This window comes from Rana temporaria, chromosome 7, assembly GCF_905171775.1.
Source record: "Rana temporaria chromosome 7, aRanTem1.1, whole genome shotgun sequence".
NCBI lineage: Eukaryota > Metazoa > Chordata > Amphibia > Anura > Ranidae > Rana > Rana temporaria.
In genome coordinates this window covers 207990819-208013582 of record NC_053495.1, presented here as the reverse complement: position 1 = coordinate 208013582, position 22764 = coordinate 207990819, and the positions used below count along the sequence as shown (strand labels likewise).

At 45.3% G+C, this 22764-nt stretch overlaps 1 protein-coding gene across 18 annotated transcripts in view; it reads right to left on the bottom strand.

The window, feature by feature from the left end:
- PTPRF (protein tyrosine phosphatase receptor type F) overlaps positions 1 to 22764 on the bottom strand; it is a 1292748-nt gene that overhangs the window by 53186 nt on the left and 1216798 nt on the right. For 12 of the 18 annotated variants that reach the window (XM_040360892.1, XM_040360891.1, XM_040360897.1 and 9 more), the window contains 5 exons: positions 17170 to 17439; positions 15720 to 16301; positions 14575 to 14708; positions 7582 to 7726; positions 1934 to 2239 (listed from right to left, as the gene is read on the bottom strand). In XM_040360892.1, coding sequence (XP_040216826.1) covers positions 1934 to 2239; positions 7582 to 7726; positions 14575 to 14708; positions 15720 to 16301; positions 17170 to 17439 — 1437 coding nt within the window. The remainder of the gene's footprint in view (positions 1 to 1933; positions 2240 to 7581; positions 7727 to 14574; positions 14709 to 15719; positions 16302 to 17169; positions 17440 to 22764) is intronic. The other 6 variants (XM_040360905.1, XM_040360909.1, XM_040360906.1 and 3 more) reach the window with 1 other exon arrangement.

Sequence of the window (22764 nt, the reverse complement as noted above, 5' to 3'; positions counted from 1 at the left end):
CATCATCTGCTGGAGCCCTCAAGAATAACCAGCATGGCTCATTATGGGGGAGCATGTGACCTGCATCCATTACTCCCATGATGCCGTGCCTAAGCGGCCAGAATGCAATGCCTGAGCAGCTAATCCTTCGCCTAAATCAGGGGTTGTCAACTTATGATGCACAAAAGGGCCACACAAAGTTCAGTACTGTATATGTAATGGCTGTGAGCGCTGATCAGTGTGTGTAGGAAGATCGCTGCACTAACATCTGATGTGTTAGTATGGCGATGTGTCATTTTTTTTTTTTTTCGTTCAGCCTGCTGGGTTAAAGGAAAAAAAAAATTATTAACGTGTACCCAGCTTTAGACAACTGTCACTGGAACAAGTGTCCCTATTGGAAGATTTCCACTCTATTTCTGTTTTGGTGTCAACTTAAAGCGGAGTTCCACCCAAAAATTGAACTTCCGCTTTTCGGAACCCTCCCCCTCGAAAGTGTCACATTTGGCACCTTTCAGGGGGAGGGGGAAAAGCAGATACCTGTGTAATACAGGTATTTTGCTCACACTTCTGGGCATAGATACCCGAGCCACCCATGGGTTTTTTACGCCCCTTCCCGTCCCCCTCCACTGTCTTCTGGGAAACACACAGGTCCCAGTGGCATCGCAAGTCGCGCATGTGCAGTAGGGAAACCAGGAAGTGGAGCCGCAAGGCTTCACTTCCTGATTTCCTTACCGAAGATGACGGAGGCAGCGTCCGACAGTGGAGGGATCGATCGGCTTCGGGTGCCGACATCGCGCGCGCCCTTGACAGGAAAGTTTCCTTATTTTAAAAGTCAGCAGCTGCAGTATTTGTAGCTGCTGACTTAAAAAAAAATAATAATAATTGGCGGACCTCCGTTTTAACATTTTGAATTTTCATTCACCTTCAAGCGGAAGTAAACCCATTGATTTAACAGTTTAAAAAAAACAGTAACTGAAAAAAAAAAGTTCCCGTTTTAGATACGATATATCGATGACATTTTTTTGTCAAGCTCTCTGAATGTAGGGGGCAGCAAGGAGCCTGCAGTGAGTGGCCACCATGAAAAAATAGAGAGTGCATGAATCTCCCCAGTGTTGATACAGATAGCGGCTCTAACCCTTTCCCACAGTATCAAAAACTGAAAAAATAAAAAGTTACCGTTTTAGATACATTATATCGATGACGTTTTTTTGTCAAGCTCTCTGAATGTAGGAGGCAGCAAGGAGCCTGCAGTGAGTGTGTTGCCAAATACCCTTCAGGGGTTCCCAGATTGCCGACAAAAGAGAGTGGCTTGCCTGGGTGAGATACTGTAGCTGTGAGCATACAGGTTGGGTCTTAAGGTTTAATATGCAATTCTTACAGGAGCACAAAATTATAATAATTTTTCCGAAATTGCCAAATTTTTGGCATTCAATTTTTTTCTTTTTTGACAGCCAATGAAAAAATTCTAACCGTTTAGGTAGCAATATGGATTGGTTTTGGTGGTAGACATTTTGCATGAGCAGTTTAAGGCTAAAAATAGTAAACCAAAAGTGATGTCATCTCATTGGCCTGGTTATGGTAAGCGCCACTCAGACTCAGACAGTTTAATGTACAATTTTCATGCTGTAATCAACCAGCAAAATGGAAAATGAGTGTTTGCTTGAAATCCATACTTAAGACACAAATGTCTGCCACAACGTTGTCAGATTTTGGTACTGGGGGGTGTGTGTTCCGTTCTGCAGTCACATCGAGCAGTGTGGTAAGGACAGAGCAGATGGACAGGACAGGAGAAGGACCAGGAATACGGAAGGACAGAGAGCTTTTCAGGTGCACATAGAGTGCTTGGTGCCGCAAACCCAGGAAAGTTGAGCGTAGTGAGATAAGAAGCAGGTGATAAGGTGAGAGAAGCTTGCCCGCTGTGCAGAGAGGTAAGAGCACCTTTCTGGACACTTACCATCCTCATCCGTCCGTATTATAACCGGGGGGCTCTCAGGCCCGGCCCCCACGTCCGTGTGAGCTCTCACCCACACCCTGTACTCTGTCCACTTCTCCAGATCCTTGATCTCCCAGCTGGAGACGTCTGGCGGGATACTGTCCACAATGTGACGGGACGTGTCCTCCCCGGTCACGGCCTGGTAGGCCAGCGAGTAGCGGGTCAGAACTCCGTTGCGGCTAGATACCGGCGGAGCCACCCAACTTACCCGGATGGCGGTGGAGCTAAGACTGGTACACTCCACGTCCTGCGGCGGCGCAGACGGTGCTAAAGATGAAAAAGAAAAAAAAATGCAGGCAAAGGGAGGGAGATGAACACGGTGGATGCAACATGGCGAGGAGGCAAAATAAAACAAAATACATGACCGTTACACATACACTGCTCTGTACTCTCTTCAACAGCTCTACACTATGTACACTATGGGAAGTCAGGTGGGAAGAGTTCACCGCTAAATCACATCGATTGCGATTCAGCGTCTCTGCAACCATGTAAGATTCCAAAAAATTGCAAGAGCGTTTATCATTCCCACACCCGTGTCATAGTGCCATGAAAGCGGCATTTTACAGTGACACAGGTATGAGAACTAAGAGTCTTTATGTCACAGCTTTGCCATTCATATCCCCAACCCATCAGTTTAGGTTTTGCGGACTATAAGACCCAGCATGCACCTGTTGGGTGAAATGGCACAATGAGTTTTGTCCTAATTCACAATACTGGCCTCTTAAAACGTTTGTTAACCCAAGAGAAAAAAAAATATATCCTGCTCCTTTAAAGCATGTTAGATGACACAGTGCTTGTCCTGTGTCATTCGGCCCCCTGTAACACCTAAAAAACCTGGCTGATGCTGACAGTTTCTCTCCACCTCTATAAACTGACCACGGTGTATGATGACTGCTGAGCCCTGACACCGTGGTCAGTTTATGTCTCAGTCATCCACAGCCCGCTATCTGCTCTCCTCTCTGCTCCTGTGTCCTCCTTCTCCCCTCCCCTCTCTGTGTGTGAGCCGCCCCTCCCCCTGCTCTCCTAACACTAACCTGTATACACCATCAGCACTGCCTCCTATTGCAGTGTCCCCCTCTGTAAATGATTTATAAATATAAATGCTGTAAATACCTCATTTAAGAGCCAAGATTGCGATCACATGACCAGCCAAGCTCTCTCCTCCTCCCCTCCAGACTGACATCAGCAGAGGAATCTCAGCCCCGCCCACTGCAGACTCTCAGAGGAGGAAAGAAGAAAGCTGGCCAGTCATGTGATGGCAATCTCTGCAGTGAAATGAGGTATTTGCAGCATTTATTTCTATAAATCACACACAGAGGGGGATACTACAATAGGAGGCAGTGCTGATGGTGGATACAGGTTAGAGTGGTTTAACAACCACTTTAATCTATTGCATCACATCCCTTATATATAACATATACAGTATATAAACTCTTTAATTGTTAGGACTTTTAAGGTGCTTTAATACTAACCCTATTTCTAATACCTTCCTGTCCCGTAGCCAAAAACAGGAAGTGATAGGAAATCCCTCCAAAATTAGGTAATCTTGGGGTGTCACCAGAACTAGTGTCCCCCATTGGAAGATTTATCCTCTATTCCTGTTCTGGGGACAACCCAAAATGTGGGATTTTCTGTCGCTTGCAATGGTACCAGCAAACAGGTCAAAAAGAGATGATGAATCTCCACACTATCCAAAACCAAAAGTTTTCCATTTAGATCCATTCTTTTTCGGGCCAACGGCAACAGCTGGATGCTGGGACTTGTAGTTCCACAAAACATAACCTAAGGTTGTGTTGGAGAGATTAGTGACTCAGCCAGGGCCGCCATCAAGGGGGTACAGGCATTACACCTGTAAGGGGCCCGACTGGCCCCCCTCCCATTTTTTTTATTGCATTACACCTGTAAGGGGAAGTATGTGGGTAAGGTATTACTATTACTGCGCTACCAAAGAATAAGGGGAGGGAGAGGGAAAGTGGGGGGTACCCAGGGCCCCTTACAGGCTCGGCTGTCTCCCCTCCCGTTTTATTTTTTTTGCATTACACCTGTAAGGGGCACGATGGTCCCCAGGACCCCACCCCCTGCTTATCATCTTGCGTCAGGAGAGAAGAGATGACACTTTTTTTCATCAGCACTCCCCCCCCCCCACCCCCAGTTCTCTGCTCCAGGGGGGCCCTCCCTGAAGATGTGTAAAGTGCCCCAACATTTGTGATGGCTGCCCTGGACTCAGCTATATATGAAGATCTATTTTCTATGGTTCAAGCCTCTAAACATCTGATGCTGATCTTCTATTTGTATATTTGTATACTGGGGTAAGTATTCACAGTAATCTGCTAAAAGAACCCGGACTACACACATGAGTTGTATTATTATCAGGGCCGTCTTTAAAATTGATTGGACCCTGGGCAAACATTTTCTTGGGCCCTCCCAAATCTACTTATCAACTATTTGTGGGCAGTACAGGCTCAAGGGGAAGCTGCCTTGGGCCCCACAACAATGACTGGGCCCGGGACAGCTGTCCCTTTTGCCCTGTGTTAAAGACGGCCCTGATAATTATTCCTGGGCACCCTGGCAGAGCTAATCTATGTACTACACAAGTCCCATGGAGGGCACGGGATGGGGGCATTACTTGGTTAATATATGTTTAAGTTAGCACCACAAAATCCACAAATTGGTGACAGCAATCCACTGATCTCAGTTTAGTAACACTTCTAGAAGACGTCAATCCCAGAGCAGTGTAAGAAAACAAGAACTAAAATGATGAGCAGAACACAAATTGATGCAATAAAAGCACACTGACATGGCGGGGTATGATATCTGCATTATGGAAAAAAGCAGCGTGCAATGAGGACTCCGCCCACAGCACACCATCTGCATGCACAGCACATTCAGCAAGCCCAATCCGACACACATCAATGTGGAGCCCTACCTACCTCCTCCGCTATGTATTGTATGGCAGGGGCACCCTATGCTTCACTAATAATATTGAAGCCTTTCTCCCCCACTTTCTTTTTTATTTTCCCCCGTGTTTGTCACTTTTATGTATTTTTTTGTTTGGTGTTCACGTTTTGTGACACTGTGTGATCAGTAGGGTGCCGGTCCTCAAGCCAGCCCTGAACGTCTTGGGAGTGGGTGGACATGGCCTTCTGGCTTAGTTCGTCTGCTCTCATGGGGTCTCCCTTCGGGGGAGCCCCACCTAGTACTGGGAGGGTTCTGTTTCGGCAGACCCTCCAAGGAATGGGGTCCGTGTCGGCTTCGGTTGCACGGACCACTTGAGTACCTCAGTCCCCGTCTGGAGCCTAACGCCCCGGGGGATTAGGGTCAGGTCCTTCCTCACAGGAGGACCATTTGACGCAGCACCCGTCTGCACGTTTTTGTGTTTCACTCTTTATGTGTGTGCACATTTTTTCTGCACCGGGTGGAGTTTTTTGGGTGTGTTTTGCACGCCATAGGCTTTTAAAAATTGAAGGCTTATTACACACTCTTATACCTATGTAGAGTTTTTTTTTATCATTTTAAGGCTCCATTCACACTTGTATGGCTGGTCATGCAACGTTGGACATCAAAGTTGCATGACAGGTCATCCCCCATGTTTTCAAATGATAATCATTTGTGCGCAGTGGCGGTTAGTCCACAGAGGGCGCTGGAGCGCCGCCCCCTCTGGCTCTCACCGCCACTGAGTCTAATAACATAGATTCATGCATTGCACAAATCTATGTTATTATCGCCGCTGTTCTATTCAGATGGTCGGCGCTCATGTCCGGCCATCTGAATAATGGCAGGTGGTTGGCTGTATGGAAGTGCCTATGAGAGCCAACGGCTCTGATAGGCTTTTCCGAGTACAGCCCTCGGGTCCCGGAAACTTATACAAGGAACGCACTAGGGATGCGCTCCTTGAATAAGACTGACAGGCGTCTCAGCCAATCAAGTTGGCTGATTCTGGCTACCGGTAACCTGATTGGCTAAGACGCCTGTCAGTCATCAAGGGACGTGGATGGCTGACTCCAGTAAAGGTAAGTGCCGGGTGGGGAGGGGCACTTTACAGGGCACAGCGGCGACATCAATGGGCACAGTGGCGACAATAGGCACAGTGGGGACAATGGGCAAAGTGGGGACAATTAAAGGGCACAGCGGCGACAATTAAAGGGCACAGCGGCGACAATTAAAGGGCACAGCGGTGACAATTAAAGGGCACAGCGGTGACAATTAAAGGGCACAGTGGTGACAATTAAAGGGCACCGTGTCTGTTTTGATGGCATGGCACAGTGGCTGCGTTTGATGGCATGGCACAGTGGTGACAATTGATGGCACAGTGGCTGCAATTTTTTTTCCCGTTTGCGCCCCCCCAAAAATTTTGAGCACCAGCCGCCACTGTTTGTGCGTGACTTGAAGTTGCCGCAACTTCAAAGTAGTTCATGCGCTACTTTGGTCTGACTTTCATGCAACTTGAGGGCCATAGACTTCAATGTTAACCCTCAGAAGATGCATGAAAGTTGTACCTGAATGGTATACAATGCAACACAATTTCAGGGAAGGTCTGTGTAAACTTGAGGCCTAGGGACCTCAACTCGCATCAAAGTCGGACCAAAGTAGTGCGGGGACTACTTTGAAGTCGCTGCGACTTGAAGTCACAAAGATATGAACGGTACTCATTGGAAATCATGGGGGGGAACGGCGACTTTTCAGTCCCAAGTTGCACAAGTGTGAAAGGGGTCTTAAGGTACTGTATGTGTATAGAAAAGTATCTAAGGGGTCTTTGATAAATGTTTCACTGCCGTCTCCCCCCACCACACAATATACTGGTCTGCGGGTCCAGTGCAGGTCAGCAGTATGTCCCAGAATGCACTGGGGAAATAAGCGAGACGATGAAATTGTTCAAAACGTCCAGTGGCGTTTTTTTTGGGGGGGGGGGTTCTATTTAAACACCCAAGTATTATTTTAAAGTGGACCTTTCTGCATGAATAAATCACCGCTATGACAGAATATACAACATATGTAAAGCGCCAACTTTTATCAATAAAAAAAAAGCCGAGCGATGGGACCGCAACATTGGAACAGGGCGAGAGGCTGTAGCAGGGGCTGATCTAAGATTTATGAACACAAACAAGGGACCAAAGATTTACTTTATTTGTGTCATCTTTGAGCCGATACATCAGCCCAGGAAGCAGATGTTGACTCTGGATGATGACGGAACAAAGATGGCTCCGTCCTTTCCGGAGAGAAGAGCAGATGAGGTATTGTGATCTGTATGAGAGGTAATACATACTCAGGAGAGAGTTACAGCGACACAATAGCTGGCATGCACAGAACATAGAGGTGCACTTTAGGATTAATAATAATAATATGAAGGTACGAGGGCTGTGCGGGCCGCGTCCTCACTCCTCTCTGATCTCATTATATAAGGGAAGGCGATGAACACCGCGGGGGCGGGAGGAGGAGCTTGTCTGAAGAGCATGCGAGATCTCACACTTACCCCGTGTGTTCCGCCAGTCCGGACCCATCCACACACTGCCCCCATGTGGAGAATCACACACACCGCACTCACAGAGGCCGACTCCAGACACACACCCCCCATCCCCCCCCACCCCCCAGGACCATACACAAATACTTACTGGACTGAGCCGTCCGAGCCTGGATCACAGAGGTGTAAACCCCCAGCCCCATCGCAGACGAAGCTGCAAGCTGGAAACTATACAAGGTGTCCGGCTTCAACCCCTCCACCGCATGGAACGACGCCGGACCAAAATTGATTTTTTGCTGAAAGAAAAAGAAAAAGATAAAGTTGATTCATGAGAGAAAAAATCTTCTCAGTGATGAGAGTGTACTCCGAGATTTCTGAACATTTAAAAAAAGAAAACAGGAATTGGTGTCAGTTTAAGTAAAAAAACTCTCTCTGTATCATGATAAATACTTCAGTGAGAAGGTAAAAGTACAGGAAGAACCCAAACCCTTCCCTTCCCCCACCTCTAACACTAATCCTACCTCTAACCCTGACCCCAACCATCTATCCCTATTCGAATACTAACCCAACCCCCTAACATATTATAACTCTAATACTAACCATACCCCCTAATCTATTCTAATACTAACCCAACCCCCTAAACCTATTCTAATACTAACCCAACCCCCTAACCCTATTCTAATACTAACCCAACCATCTATCCCTATTCTAATACTAACCCAACCCCCTAATCTATTCTAATACTAACCCAACCCCCTAACATATTATAACTCTAATACTAACCCTACCCCCTAATCTATTCTAATACTAACCCAACCCCCTAACCCTATTCTAATACTAACCCAACCCCCTAATCTATTCTAATACTAACCCAACCATCTATCCCTATTCTAATACTAACCCAACCCCCTAATCTATTCTAATACTAACCCAACCCCCTAACATATTATAACTCTAATACTAACCCTACCCCCTAATCTATTCTAATACTAACCCAACCCCCTAACCCTATTCTAATACTAACCCAACCCCCTAAATCTATTCTAATACTAACCCAACCCCCTAACCCTATTCTAATACTAACCCATCCCCCTAATCTATTCTAATACTAACCCAACCCCCTAACCCTATTCTAATACTAACCCTACCCCCTAATCTATTCGAATACTAACCCAACCCCTAACCCTACTGTAACTCTAATACTAACCCTACCTACTAATGTAATCTAATACTAACCCAACCCCCTAACCCTATTCTAATACTAACCCTACCCCCTAATCTATTCTAATACTAAGCCAACCCACTAACACTATTCTAATACTAATACTAACCCAACCCCCTAACCCTATTCTAATACTAACCACCCTACCCCCTAATCTATTCTAATACTAACCCTACCCCCTAATCTATTCTAATACTAACCCAACCCCCTAACCCTATTCTAATACTAACCCTACCCCCTAATCTATTCTAATACTAACCCTACCCCCTAATCTATTCTAATACTAACCCAACCCCCTAAACCTATTCTAATACTAACCCAACCCCCTAACCCTATTCTAATACTAACCCAACCATCTATCCCTATTCTAATACTAACCCAACCCCCTAACATATTATAACTCTAATACTAACCCTACCCCCTAATCTATTCTAATACTAACCCAACCCCCTAACCCTATTCTAATACTAACCCAACCCCCTAATCTATTCTAATACTAACCCAACCCCCTAACCCTATTCTAATACTAACCCAACCCCCTAATCTATTCTAATACTAACCCTACCCCCTAATCTATTCTAATACTAACCCAACCCCCTAACCCTATTCTAATACTAACCCAACCCCCTAATCTATTCTAATACTAACCCAACCCCCTAACCCTATTCTAATACTAACCCTACCCCCTAATCTATTCGAATACTAACCCAACCCCTAACCCTACTGTAACTCTAATACTAACCCTACCTACTAATCTAATCTAATACTAACCCAACCCCCTAACCCTATTCTAATACTAACCCTACCCCCTAATCTATTCTAATACTAAGCCAACCCACTAACCCTATTCTAATACTAATACTAACCCAACCCCCTAACCCTATTCTAATACTAACCACCCTACCCCCTAATCTATTCTAATACTAACCCTACCCCCTAATCTATTCTAATACTAACCCAACCCCCTAACCCTATTCTAATACTAACCCTACCCCCTAATCTATTCTAATACTAACCCTACCCCCTAATCTATTCTAATACTAACCCAACCCCCTAATCTATTCTAATACTAACCCAACCCCCTAACCCTATTCTAATACTAACCCAACCCCCTAACCCTATTCTAATACGAACCCAACCCCCTAACCCTATTCTAATACTAACCCAACCCCTATCGTAACTCTAATACTAACCCTACCCCCTAATCTATTCTAATACTAACCCTACCCCCTAATCTATTCTAATACTAACCCAACCCCCTAAAATTGCTGTGCGCCGCTAAAGTGTTCAGGTCTGACTTTAAGAAAAGGTGGCAATCCTACCCCTATTCCAACTCTAAAACTAATCCTACCCCCTGACCATATTTTAACTAACTCTAATACTAACCCTACCCTCTAACCTATTCTTACAGTAACCCTACCCCTAACCCTATCCTAAATCCAATACTAACCCTATTCTAACCTTATTCTTAACCTAATCCTAACCCCTTAACCCTATACTAACCCTACCCCCTAACCCCATCTTAACTCTAATACTAATGCTATTCTAATCCTAGTCCTAACCCTATTCTTACTCTAGTTCTAACCCTATTATAATCTTAAACCTTTAACCTTAACCCCCTATCCCCGATATTATTCTAGCTCCAACCCTAATTTCTAACATTTTAATGTTGAAACCTAACCCTCAAAGCCTAACCCCTCCAACTGTAAAGTTAACCCTATTCAAATCCTAACCCTCTAACCCTGACTTTATTCATAACTTAGAGCCTCCTACACCGCTCGTATCTTAGCCTAATTTAATTGTATCTGGTTTCCAGAATACGCTTAAATTTACGACGTCGTAGATTCAGAGTTACGACGGCGTATCTACTGATACGCCGGCGTAACTCTCTGTGAATCTAGCCCAAAGTGTTTTAGGCTTTTTTTTTTATAAATGCTGTCAGTTAAGATGATGCAGAAAAAAAAAAAAAAAACTTTGTGTAGAACGGTAAACACGTCAGTAAACAAGCAAAAGTACTTTGGAAGGGTTACATTTTAATGTCTATCTAAAAATAAATGAGAACGCAAGCTTTTAAACCACCGCCCGGCTCTTCATCGGGTATACAAAGTGAAGGCTGAATATTAAAATATACATTTTAAATAAAAGCTGCATGCATTAGTCACAAACCTACTGTTCTGCTTAACACAATAAATCATTCTAAATATTTTTTTTATACCCGTTACACCGAGAATTAAAAAGGGCCGTCTGCCTTTTTCTGACATTATTAGTTAGGCTGGAGAAAAATGTAGGAAGATTTTTTCATTGATTACTTAACTCTTCACCCAGGGCCAAACAATCGTTCTAAAGCAGTGGTTCTCAACCTTCTAGTGCCGTGACCCCTTGATATAATTTCCCAAGTCGTGGGGACCCCTAACAGTAGTTGAGATGAGTGGCAATGCTGGGGGGAGTTCTGATCGGCCAACTTAGGTGCTCTTGATCAAGGTCATCTGCTGATCTGAGAACTGTAGTGAGGACTTTTAATGGCAACTCTAATCACAGGCAGTGTTACTCTCTGTGTCTCCAGCTTTGTGGTGTCTCGTAGCGGTAACACCTATGCCAAAATCTGGAGGTGGGGTCTCCTCCAGCCCCTCCCACGTCACATTCCTCACCAGTCAGCTAACCTCTAATCTCTGCCCCAAACCCATGTCGTGAACTAAATGGACAGCTGTGAAAAGGCTGAGTCGGCAGCCGCGGGCTCCAAGAACAGCCCAGCTGGGCGGCCACAAAAAGGCTGGAAGAGTGGTGCGGGCTTCAGGAACATCCCAGGATTCATTCTTTAATTATTTACAAGTCAGGCACGCCCTCCAAACCCAGTTTAAGATCCATCCGATGGTTAGGACCCATACCCCTGCGCTCCTTAAAATGATTCAGACTAATATTACAAAAGGTCAAATCTCTGTACTGTACGGGAAATTGGGGGCTAAAGCCATAAGTCAAACCGGGGTCTCTAAAAGCCGAGAAAGGTGGGAAAGAGACATTGGATTGCTAACCTCTGAGCAGTGGAACCAAATCTTACAGAGAGGAACATTGGTGTCAATTGCCCCTGCACAGAGATTGTCCCATTTATTCCTACTGCACAGGGTCTATTACACCCCTAAAAAAATGTTTGTACTAGGCTGGAATGCAAATGATGAATGCCCCAGATGCAAAGCAACAGGGGATTTTATCCACATGTTCTGGAGATGCCCCAAGCTTTTTAGATATTGGATAGAAGTGATAAATAGGATTAATAAAATCTTTAAGACCTCTTTAGAGCCGGAGGCCAGAACTTGCCTACTAGGAGACACGGAAGAACATAGAATCCCTGCAGGAGCATTGGAAAGCGTGCTTAGGTGCCTCTTCCAAGCTCGAAAGCTAATAGCACAGAGATGGCAAGCGCATGTTCCTCCAACAGTCGAGAACTGGGTTGAAACCATCAATGCTCTGATTTGGTGCAAGAGGGTGGCCTTTATTAACCACTAGAGCACCGGGCCATCGTCAAATGACGGCTCCACGGTGACTCTGAAAATTCAACAGGACGTCAATTGACGTCCTGTATTCTTGCGGCCACTGGGGGGCGCGCGAGAGCGCCGGCGGCGGCGCGCGCGCGCCCCCGAGATGCCGATGCGCGTGCCTGGCGGTCGCGATGTCCGCCAGGCACTCGGAATCGGCGGCTACAGGGACAAGACGTGGAGCTCTGTGTGTAAACACAGAGCTCCACGTCCTGTCAGGGGAGAGAGGAGACCGATCTGTGTCCCTTGTACATAGGGACACAGATCTGTCACCTCGCCCAGTCACCCCCCTTCCCCCACAGTTAGAACACAATTTAGGTATACATATTAACCCCTCCCTCACCCCCTAGTGTTAACCCCTTGAATGCCAGTCACATTTATACAGTAATTAGTGCATATTTATCGCATTAATCGCTGTATAAATGTGAATGGCGCCAAAAACGTGTCAAAAGTGTCCGATGTGTTCGCCGCAATGTCACGGTGACAGTAAAAAAATCGCAAATCGCCGCCAATACTAGTAAAAAAATTAATAAAATAAAAATGCCATAAATCTATCAGCTATTTTGTAAACGCTATAACTTTTGCGCAAACCAATCAATATATGATCATTGCGATTTTTTTCTACCAAAAATATGTAGAAGAATACATATCGGCCTAAACTGAGGAAAAAAAAAGTTTTTTTAAAAAAAAATTGTGATATTTATTAAATAAAAAAGTAAAAAATTGTGTTTTTTTTTTAAATTGTCACTCTTCTTTTGTTTATAGCGCAAAAAATAAAAACCGCAGAGGTGATCAAATACCACCAAAAGAAAGCTCTATTTGTGGGAACAAAATGATAAAAAAATTGTTTGGGTACAGTGTAGCACGACCGCGCAATTGTCATTCAAAGTGCGACAGTGCTGAAAGCTGAAAATTGGCTTGGGCAGGAAGGGGCGTAAGTGCCCGGTATGGAAGTGGTTAAGCAAGGAAACTACAACAGGTTTAGAAGAGTGTGGGAGCCTTGGCTGACAGAAATGGGAATACCCGCAGAGAGATAGTCTCTATAGGGGGACCATAAACCCCCCTCTTATCCCAGAAGATGATAAAGCCGAATGACAAGGATAAATTAATCCAATAGCGCTCTCTCCAGTTCTGGATATGCTGGATTCCCTTTCCAGGTCTTTGAGATTAGACCCTTTCTCCCTTCTTGTGTTCTTTCTCTCTCTTTTCGCTCTCTTTCTCAGTCTACTTTTTTTTCTTTTACCCCTTTATTTTATCCCCTGTCAACCAAACAAAAGACAATCTAGACCAAGATATCTGCCTCTACTTTTTTATAACAAATTTATAATATTAATAGGGAGGGTGGGAGGGGGGAGAAGAGAGGGAGGGGATGGGGTAAATTAAGGAATTTAAATAATATATGCTTGGTTATATGTAGAAATACAATGTAATTGTACCAGACAATGTAAACTATAGTTATGTAAACATATAAATCTGTAGATATGTCTATTCTTTGGAAAACAATAAAGAAAAATTAAGATAAAAAAATAAAATAAAAGCTGCATGCATTAGTCACAAACCTACTGTTCTGCTTAACACAATAAATCATTCTAAATATTTTTTTTATACCCGTTACACCGAGAATTAAAAAGGGCCGTCTGCCTTTTTCTGACATTATTAGTTAGGCTGGAGAAAAATGTAGGAAGATTTTTTCATTGATTACTTAACTCTTCACCCAGGGCCAAACAATCGTTCTAAAGTAGTGGTTCTCAACCTTCTAGTGCCGTGACCCCTTGATATAATTTCCCAACTCGTGGGGACCCCTAACAGTAGTTGAGATGAGTGGCAATGCTGGGGGGAGTTCTGATCGGCCAACTTAGGTGCTCTTGATCAAGGTCATCTGCTGATCTGAGAACTACAGTGGGGACTTTTAATGGCAACTCTAATCACAGGCAGTGTTACTCTCTGTGTCTCCAGCTTTGTGGTGTCTCGTAGCGGTAACACCTATGCCAAAATCTGGAGGTGGGGTCTCCTCTAGCCCCTCCCACTTCACATTCCTCACCCGTCAGCTGACCTCTAGTCTCTGCCCCCAACCCATGTCGTGAACTAAATGGGCAGCGGTGAAAAGGCTGAGTCGGCGGCCGCGGGCTCCAAGAACAGCCCAGCTGGGCGGCCACGAAAAGGCTGGAAGAGTGGTGTGGGCTTCAGGAACATCCCAGGATTCGGTGACCCCTGGCAAATCATCATTCGACCCCCGAGGGGGTCCCGACCCCCAGGTTGAGAACCACTTTTCTAAAGAATAATGGATCAGCCATGCCACCCCTTCCTCGCCACCTTTCGCAGTACTGTATACATAAGTCTTCCATCCTAGAGAGTAATGCTGTTGTGTGTACATTATTAGTACATCTGGTACCTTTGGTCCATCCTGCCCCTCCCAGTACTGCAGTTCGTAGGAGCTGATGCGCTCTTGCGAGGCGGACTGCCAGGTGAGCATTATTCGGGTGTCGGACTCTGCTTCTGCCTGGAAATTGACTGGCTGGGCAGGAACTGCGGGTGAAAACGAAATCATTAGAATAATGCAAAAGTTCCACGTCTATAATATCAACAGTAGGACAAAGGATGCCGAAGACAGTGACACTGAGGAGGCAATGTTTTTTGTGTACAGGGACATGAAGGGTGATAGTAACACAGGAAGTTACATAGTTAGTCAGGTTGAAAAAAGTCCATCAAGTTCAACCATAAAAAAATATATATATATTTATAATAATATCATACAATCACATATATCCAGTTCTATACCCACAGTTGATCCAGAGGAAGGCGAAAAACCCCAGCAGACCATGAGATCCAATTTGCTACAGCAGGGGAAAAAATTCCTTCCTGATCCCCCGAGAGGCAATCGGATTTTCCCCGGATCAACTTTATCTATAAATGTCAGTATCCAGTTATATTCTGTACATTTAGGAAAGAACCCAGACCTTTCTTAAAGCAATCTACTGATCTGGCCAGAACCACCTCTGGAGGGAGTCTGTTCCACATTTTCACAGCTCTTACTGTAAAGAAACCTTTTTGTATTTGGAGATGAAATCTCTTTTCCTCTAGACGTAAAGAGTGCCCCCTTGTCCTCAATGTTGACCGTAAAGTGAATAACTCAACACCAAGTTCACTATACGAACCCCTTATATAGTTGTACATGTGGATCATATCCCCCCTTAATCTCCTCTTCTCAAGAGAGAATAAATTCAGTTCCTCTAATCTTTCCTCATAGCTGAGCTCCTCCATGCCTCTTATCAGTTTGGTTTCCCTTCTCCGCACTTTCTCCAGTTCCCCGATATCCTTTTTGAGAGCTGGTGCTCAAAACTGAAAACTGAAGTGAATGAAAAGATACTCAACAGACAGCATGTTTTACTTGACCGAGGTGCTAACCCTTACTTCCCTGCTCTAGCCAAAGCCTCCATAAAAAAAGTTTTTGGTGAAATGGAGCTTTAAGAATGATGAAATCTTATTCCTTATCAAAAATATTCACAAAAGTGGATACAACTTAAAGGAACCACTCACCTCCCTGTTGGGTCTTGACTTGGACCATATTTGAAGGTGGCCCGTCCCCAACAGACGTGAAGGCCAGAACCCGGATGCTATAAGTGATTCCTGTGGTTAGTCCTCCAATTGTGGTCAGAAGATTGTCCACTACATTGTGCTTTTGCCACATGCTGAATGGTAGATGTGAGTCAGATGTGTAATATACCCGGAACCCACGGATCTGACCATTGGCTTCCTCTGGGTTATCCCACTGGACGACCATGGTACTGGAGCTGAGCATTCGAGCTTGGACATTCAAAGGGGGGCCCGATGGAGCCTGTTCTCCTGTCCGTGCTTCCACCACTTCACTTGGAGGGCCCCGGCCGATGTTGTTGACGGCAATGATGCGGAATTCATATTCTGAGAAAGGGCTGAGGCCTCCGATACTGTAACGGGTGGTGGCCACACCATCGACCTCCTGAAATGAGCCTTCTGACAACTTGGGCTTATACTGTATGACGTAATAGGACAAAGGTTCTGGGTTTCCGGAATCCCATGTCAAGGTGACACTGGTGGCTGTTGTCTCTGTTACCATCACGGATACTGGTGGCTTTGGCAAAGCTGGAAGAGTGGAGAAAGTGAGATAAATCAAGAAAAGTAAAACCTTGGTTTGAGATGTTTTAATAAATTTTAACTTGATATACAAGCGATGTCTTGATATAAGAGTAGCGTCATGTCACAACTGAGTATAAAAGTGAAGAGGCACCTCTAAGTGTAGCAATATTGTTACATTTAATGAAGGTACAAGATTTAGAAACTCACATGGTTGATGATTAAAACAGACACATCTAAGTAAGCAGGCATCCAGGGTAAAGCTGTCCACCTAGACCATCCTCTTCAACGCAATCAAAGTCATGCCTTCCACACTGCGCTCCACAAGCGGTTCAAGCTTAACTTTCATATCGCTCTACTGCAGGGTAGTCTTCCCGGTCACAATTGCAGACTGACATCGGTGAGAGCCGGCGGTGCGAGGGATGGTCTATGTGGACAGCTTTACCCCGGGTGGCTGTGCCATGTGCCTCTTTTAACCATCAACCATGTGAGTTGCTAAGTGTTTTACCTTCATTTAATGTAAACATATTGCTACACTTAGAGGCGCCTCTCTTCAATACTCTGGAGCTTCTGCTGGATTTTGCTTCGAATCCCCTTGTGGAGGCTTCCATTTGTGGATGTACATTCTATGGTTACACAACTTATTACATTGCTATAATTTCTTATATGGACTATAAACTGAAGGACTTATGAATAGTCGTGGAACGAATCATCTGAGTTTCCATTATTTCTTATGGGGAAATTCGCTTTGATATACAAGTGCTTTGGATTACAAGCATGTTTCTGGAACAAATTATGCTCACAATCCAAGGTTTTACTGCACATTGAAGCTTATCCATTCCTTCTCCTATCTGCTGCCCTGTTCATGTGCACTTACCTTTCACTGTAATTTGCGCCACTGCCTCAATCACGCCAAGGGAAGAGATCGCCACGCAGGTGTAATTGGCAGATTCCCGAATATTGGTCAATTCCAAGACATTGCGGCCTACTGGCATCTCTTCCTCTTTGGTAAGTTCTTCTGCGCCGGCCATCCACTTTACATAAGGCATTGGGGCACCGACTGCGACACAGGTCAGGTTCACACTGCCCCCGGGCATCACTTCGTGGTTACTGGGGGGGATGGAGAAACGCGGGGCCACGCGGCGTACTGCAAAGAGCCAAACAGGAGCAGTGTTTAGGCACAAACAGAGGTAAAGCAAAAAACATACTGCATTCAAACAGATCACCCGCAAGAAACCTACTCTTCAGATATTCTTTATTCACTTTAGTCTTCACAAGTCAGAATACAAGTTATCCTGAATCTGAACATTTTATGTATAAAAGTCCCCTTCAAGGAGGTCCATTCTCAAAAACAATCAATGAAAGATTCTAAAGACTTGGCTTTGTGAATGATATTCAATAATGACTCTGTGGAAGGTGATTGGTGAGAAGAAGAAAAGGTCTGAATGGCTTGAGATGCCAACAATTCACTCACCTGTATACATTTCAACAGGGCCGATCCTAGGCAGGGTGCACAGGGTGCATTGCACCCAGGCGCCTGCAGAGGTGGGGGCGCCGAACATCTAACAGACTCTTTAACAGAAGCCCTCTCTGTGTCCATCACAGAGGCCCCTCTCCAGGTCCCAATAAAGTTCTCTGCTTCTCTTCCTGTATTTTGTTTATTGTTAAGAGATCATGTAAGGATCCCGGGGTAATGAAGACTTGGTGGGGGAGCATCTCTGTGTTTGAGTCATTGCCATAGAAACATTTGTAAAGGGGAGGAGTTAGTAAAATGACGACGCCCATGTGGGGGCGCCAGAAATATTTCTGCACCCAGGCGCCTGTGACCCGAGGATTGGCCCTGCATTTCAAACCACCACCAAAAAAATTTAAGGGAACATGTCTAAGTCCTATCAGCAAGACCTCTTCAATATAAACCCCTCAGAACATTCCCAAAGGTTCATGAATGAAAGCAGCAACCAATTAGCAATACCAAGCAGGGGATAGAATAACCTGCCATATTATTCCCACCCAGAGTATCTCATTTTTGTGTGATTTTTTTTTTTAAAGTCCAACTTTGACCAAAATGTATTCCTTTGTTTCATATAGAGTGAGGAACCTCTGCCATTATTGAAGCATTTCCTGAACAAATCCCGCCCCTTTGCGATAGGCGTCTCCAGAACAGGAAGTGAGGAGTTATGTCCACAATAGTGGCACACGCTGCAGTAAAATCTCATTTTTTTTTGGTAGAGGAAGAAGAGTCAGAACTTCTAAAAAAAAGTTTGGTTTGCCATTTGGGAAGATTTTCTCCCACTTCCCATCTTGGTCAACGCAACGGTCACCAAGACAGGAAGTACGGTGAAATCTTCCTAATGGGAATATACACTATATTGCCAAAAGTATTGGGACACCTGCCTTTACACGCACATGAACTTTAATGACATCCCAGTCTTAGTCCGTAGGGTTCAATATTGGGTTGGCTCCGCCCTTTGCAGCTATAACAGCTTCAACTCTTCTGGGAAGGCTGTCCACAAGGTTTAGAAGTGTGTAATGCATGGATGCTCAACCTGTGGCCTTCCAGCTGTTGCGGAATTACACATCCCATCATGCTTCTGCCTTTGGGAGTCATGCCTGTAACTGTCAGCCTTGCGGGACTTGTAGTTCCGAAACAGCTGGAGGGTTTACAGGTTGAGCACCCATCGTCTATGGGGATGTTTGACCATTCTTCCAGAAGCTTATTTGTGAGGTCAGGCACTGATTACGGATGAGAAGGTCTGGCTTGCAGTCTCCACTCTAATTTAACCCAAAGGTGTTCTATGGGGTTGAGGTCAGTCAAGTTCCTCCACCTCAAACGCCCTCATCCATGTCTTTATGGACATTCCTTCATGTGCTGGTCCAAATCATTTTGTGGAAGGGTTAAGGTGTGGGGTGGTTTTTCAGGGGTTGGGCTTGGCCCTTTAGTTCCAGTGAAGGGAACTCTTAAGGCGTCATCATACCAAGACATTTTGGCCAATTTCATGCTCCCAACTTTGTGGAGGGGAGTTTGGGGACGGCCCCTTCCTGTTCCAACATGACTGCACACCAGTCCACAAAGCAAGGTCCATAAAGACATGGATGAGCGAGTTTGGGGTGGATAAACTTGACTGACCAGCACAGAGTCCTGATCTTAACCCAATAGAACACCTTTGGGATGAGTTAGAGCGGAAACTGTGAGCCAGGCCTTCTCGTCTACATCGGTGCCTGACCTCACAAATGCTCTTCTGGAAGAATGATCAAACATTCCAATAGACACACTCCTAAACCTTGTGGACGGCCTTCCCAGAAGAGGTGAAGCTGTTATAGCTGTAAAGGGCGGAGCCAACTCAATATTGAACCCTACGGACTAAGACTGGGACGCCATTAAAATTCATGTGCGTGTAAAGGCAGGCGTCCCAATACCTTTGGTAATATAGTATATGTAGCAAGAAAAAAAACTAAAAAGAGGTTCCCACCCTTTCCAACTTTAGCCAAAACTAAACAGAATTTATTTATCTGAAGTTGGGCTTTAAGAGCAATAGGCATAAACATTAAGGCCATACAGTCCTTATAAATATACAATAAAAGCCAAGACATAATGAATTCATAGAAGAGCTTTTGGTCTTTAGATCTCTAACATTCTGACTTCATTATATAAAACTTGGGATTCCACCAGCCCAGCTGGGTGAGGCCAATGTGGATGGCAATGGTATGATGGTGGTCTTGTTTCCAGCATCTTGACTGCTTCCTTTTTCTGTGAGCGCAGCTTGGAGAGGAAAGGAGACAGCGGTGCGTCCAGCGGCATCAGGTGAGGACGAGAGATGGTGACCATTCACAAAACATGCTTCGAGCAGGAAAGAGAAAGGACACAGGAGGGCCGAGGAAGAGGGAGAAACACAATGGCCGGTGGGGTAAAAAGGGACACCAGGGACCATGCTCCAGTAGATGTGGGACTCAGAGGTTGTATACATGCAAGTTATACCAGGGTTATTATGTCAAGTTTTTCTTTATCCTACCAATCCTCTAAACCAGGGGTCTCCAAACTGTGGCCCTTTGCTAGCCTTTATGCGGCCCTTGGGGCACTATTCCTCCCACTGATATGAGGCACTATTCCTCCCACTGATATGAGGCACTATTCCTTCCACTGATATGAGGCACTATTCCTTCCACTGACACCAACAAGGGGGCACTATTTCTTCTACTGATATCAATGATAGGATACTATTCCTCCTACTAATAGGGGCACTACTCCTCCTCCTACTGACCACCAACCCTGAGGCCACATTTATTCTCACCGGTGCTGGGCACAGGACATTTTCTGCCCCCGCTGGCCACAATCCGGCCCTCCTAAGGTCTGAAGGACAATAAAGTGGCCCTTTGTTTGAAAACTTTGGAGACCCCTGCTCTAAACCCAATACAGTTCTTCAATAGCCAGTTGGACACAAGTAGACGTCTCCGACACCTTTAACCTGATAACTGCCGCTTTATCTCCTCATCTCCATTATGTGATTCCAATATGACTAATTAAGCCCTCGAACACAACTTCCGGTTCCCTAAGAACAATAACTAACAATGAAGAAGAGAGCTAGGAAAGCACGTGTGTGCGCATTCTTTTGACCCCGACTCTGCTGTCCAACTGATATACAAGACATAGATTTACATCCATGTAACTGATGCATACCAGGGCTACCAAATTTGATCTGGGCATCTAAGCTTCAAAGATCCCTGATCATGACTTGCTGCTAAACATTAGTGCCTAAAATTCTGACCTCACAGCAGGGGAGGGCTGGGCAGGGGGCAGGGTGGCAGTTGCCTCCCAGGCCACCCTAACATATGTTCAAAATGCCCGCTACCATTTTATTTTTTATTCTGGTCTTGGAAGTCGGGCCGACCACTAGCTGTTGCATTCCAGGAGTTGTAGTCCACGCTTAAAGCTCACGGTGGGTGGAAAACAGCCCAGGACTGGGCGTTGCCTGCAACTCGACCCAGGACCAGGAGCATTACCCCCCCCTCCCCCAGGAGGCCGTGGCGTGCAAGGACCTGCTGGGCTGAGATCACTGAGATGAGAGACCCGGACACCCCTAGCTGATCCCCATCCCCCCCATACACCCCATGTAACCTGCCGCAGTGGTCAGGCTGCATTAATGGGCACTGGAGTTGGCTGCACTGGTGAGGCTGTATTGAAAAATCAGATGGGCCATGGATGGTGAGCTGATTCAGCGGTTCAATGGGCCACTTGACTGAACTTGACCCCCAGGCCTAAGGCTGCCAGCACTCCCCTGCCTCACAGTGCACTTTTCATGCCTAGAGCCTCACGGGTGTATATCTTTAGTATGGGATCATCTAAGGCCCTGTTGTCTATGACTGTAAGGCCGCCATAGACGGAGCAAATTTCTTGTGATCGTATTTTTTACCTCAAGGCGCAGTGGTGGTACTTCAAGTGTGGGGCGTACAAGACTTGCTGACCATCAGCCATGAAGAGCAAATTTCTTTCCTGCAGGTTTTATTTTAGTTTGCTGTGACTTGTAGTGCTGTCCTCCTTTTAATAAAAGGCTACAATTTGTTCAGAGTGCGGCTGTCCAGAGACAATCTTTGTTCCTGCTTTGCTAAGTGCATTGCCTGCACCTGAGTTGTCTGCAACGGAGGATATTCATCTGGGTTCCCACCTGGAGCGGCTATTCCCTTTCCCCTTTAGTTTCACCAGAGTGACATTTGATGATAAACTATTGTGCTGTGCTCAGTGTTCTCCTTGCTGGAATATAAGCTGTACCTGAGGACTTACAGTGCAAGGTTCTCCCTGCTTCATTCATTCTGTAGATCTGTGCTTCCTCCACCACTCCTTCTTCTCAATTACCCCATTAGTCATCATGGGGGCAGTGCCGACAGAAGCTAGCAAAGATGGCTACCACCACCCAGCGCAGAACAAGGCGTGGTAAATCAGTGATGGAGAAAAGATCAGCTGCAGGGAGCCTACCATAAGTACTGGTCCTTTGCCCTCTGCTTGACTTTTGTAGCCTCAAGTTCCATAGTTTAGATGCTCTTTTAGGTCTGAAACTACCGTATATGCCCACTTATTGCTGTGAACACCCCGTTAAAGGAAGTGGAAAAATAAATCTACACTACAATGATTCTTGGGTTAGAATCAGTAGCCTGAGCCGTCTTTTCCGCGGCTTAACTTTCTTTTTATGCATGTAAAATTGCCGGATTCAAAATATTCATGCGAATGTCGAGATAACACAAAGAGAAAATAAAACTAAATGTAATATTCCACAAAAAAAAAAATAAGGATTTTTATTTTTTCTGAAGTCGATCGGTGAAGAAAAGCAAGGACAGTTGGCAGGCGCTTAACGAAAAACGCTCAAAGCAATTACTGCACTCCAAAAAGTGCTGAGGCAGAGCAGCCGCGGTCAGGAGATCCAGACTCCGCAGTAAGGTGATAGAGCGCGCTGCGACCCTCCTGTGACCGCAGCTTCCCTCA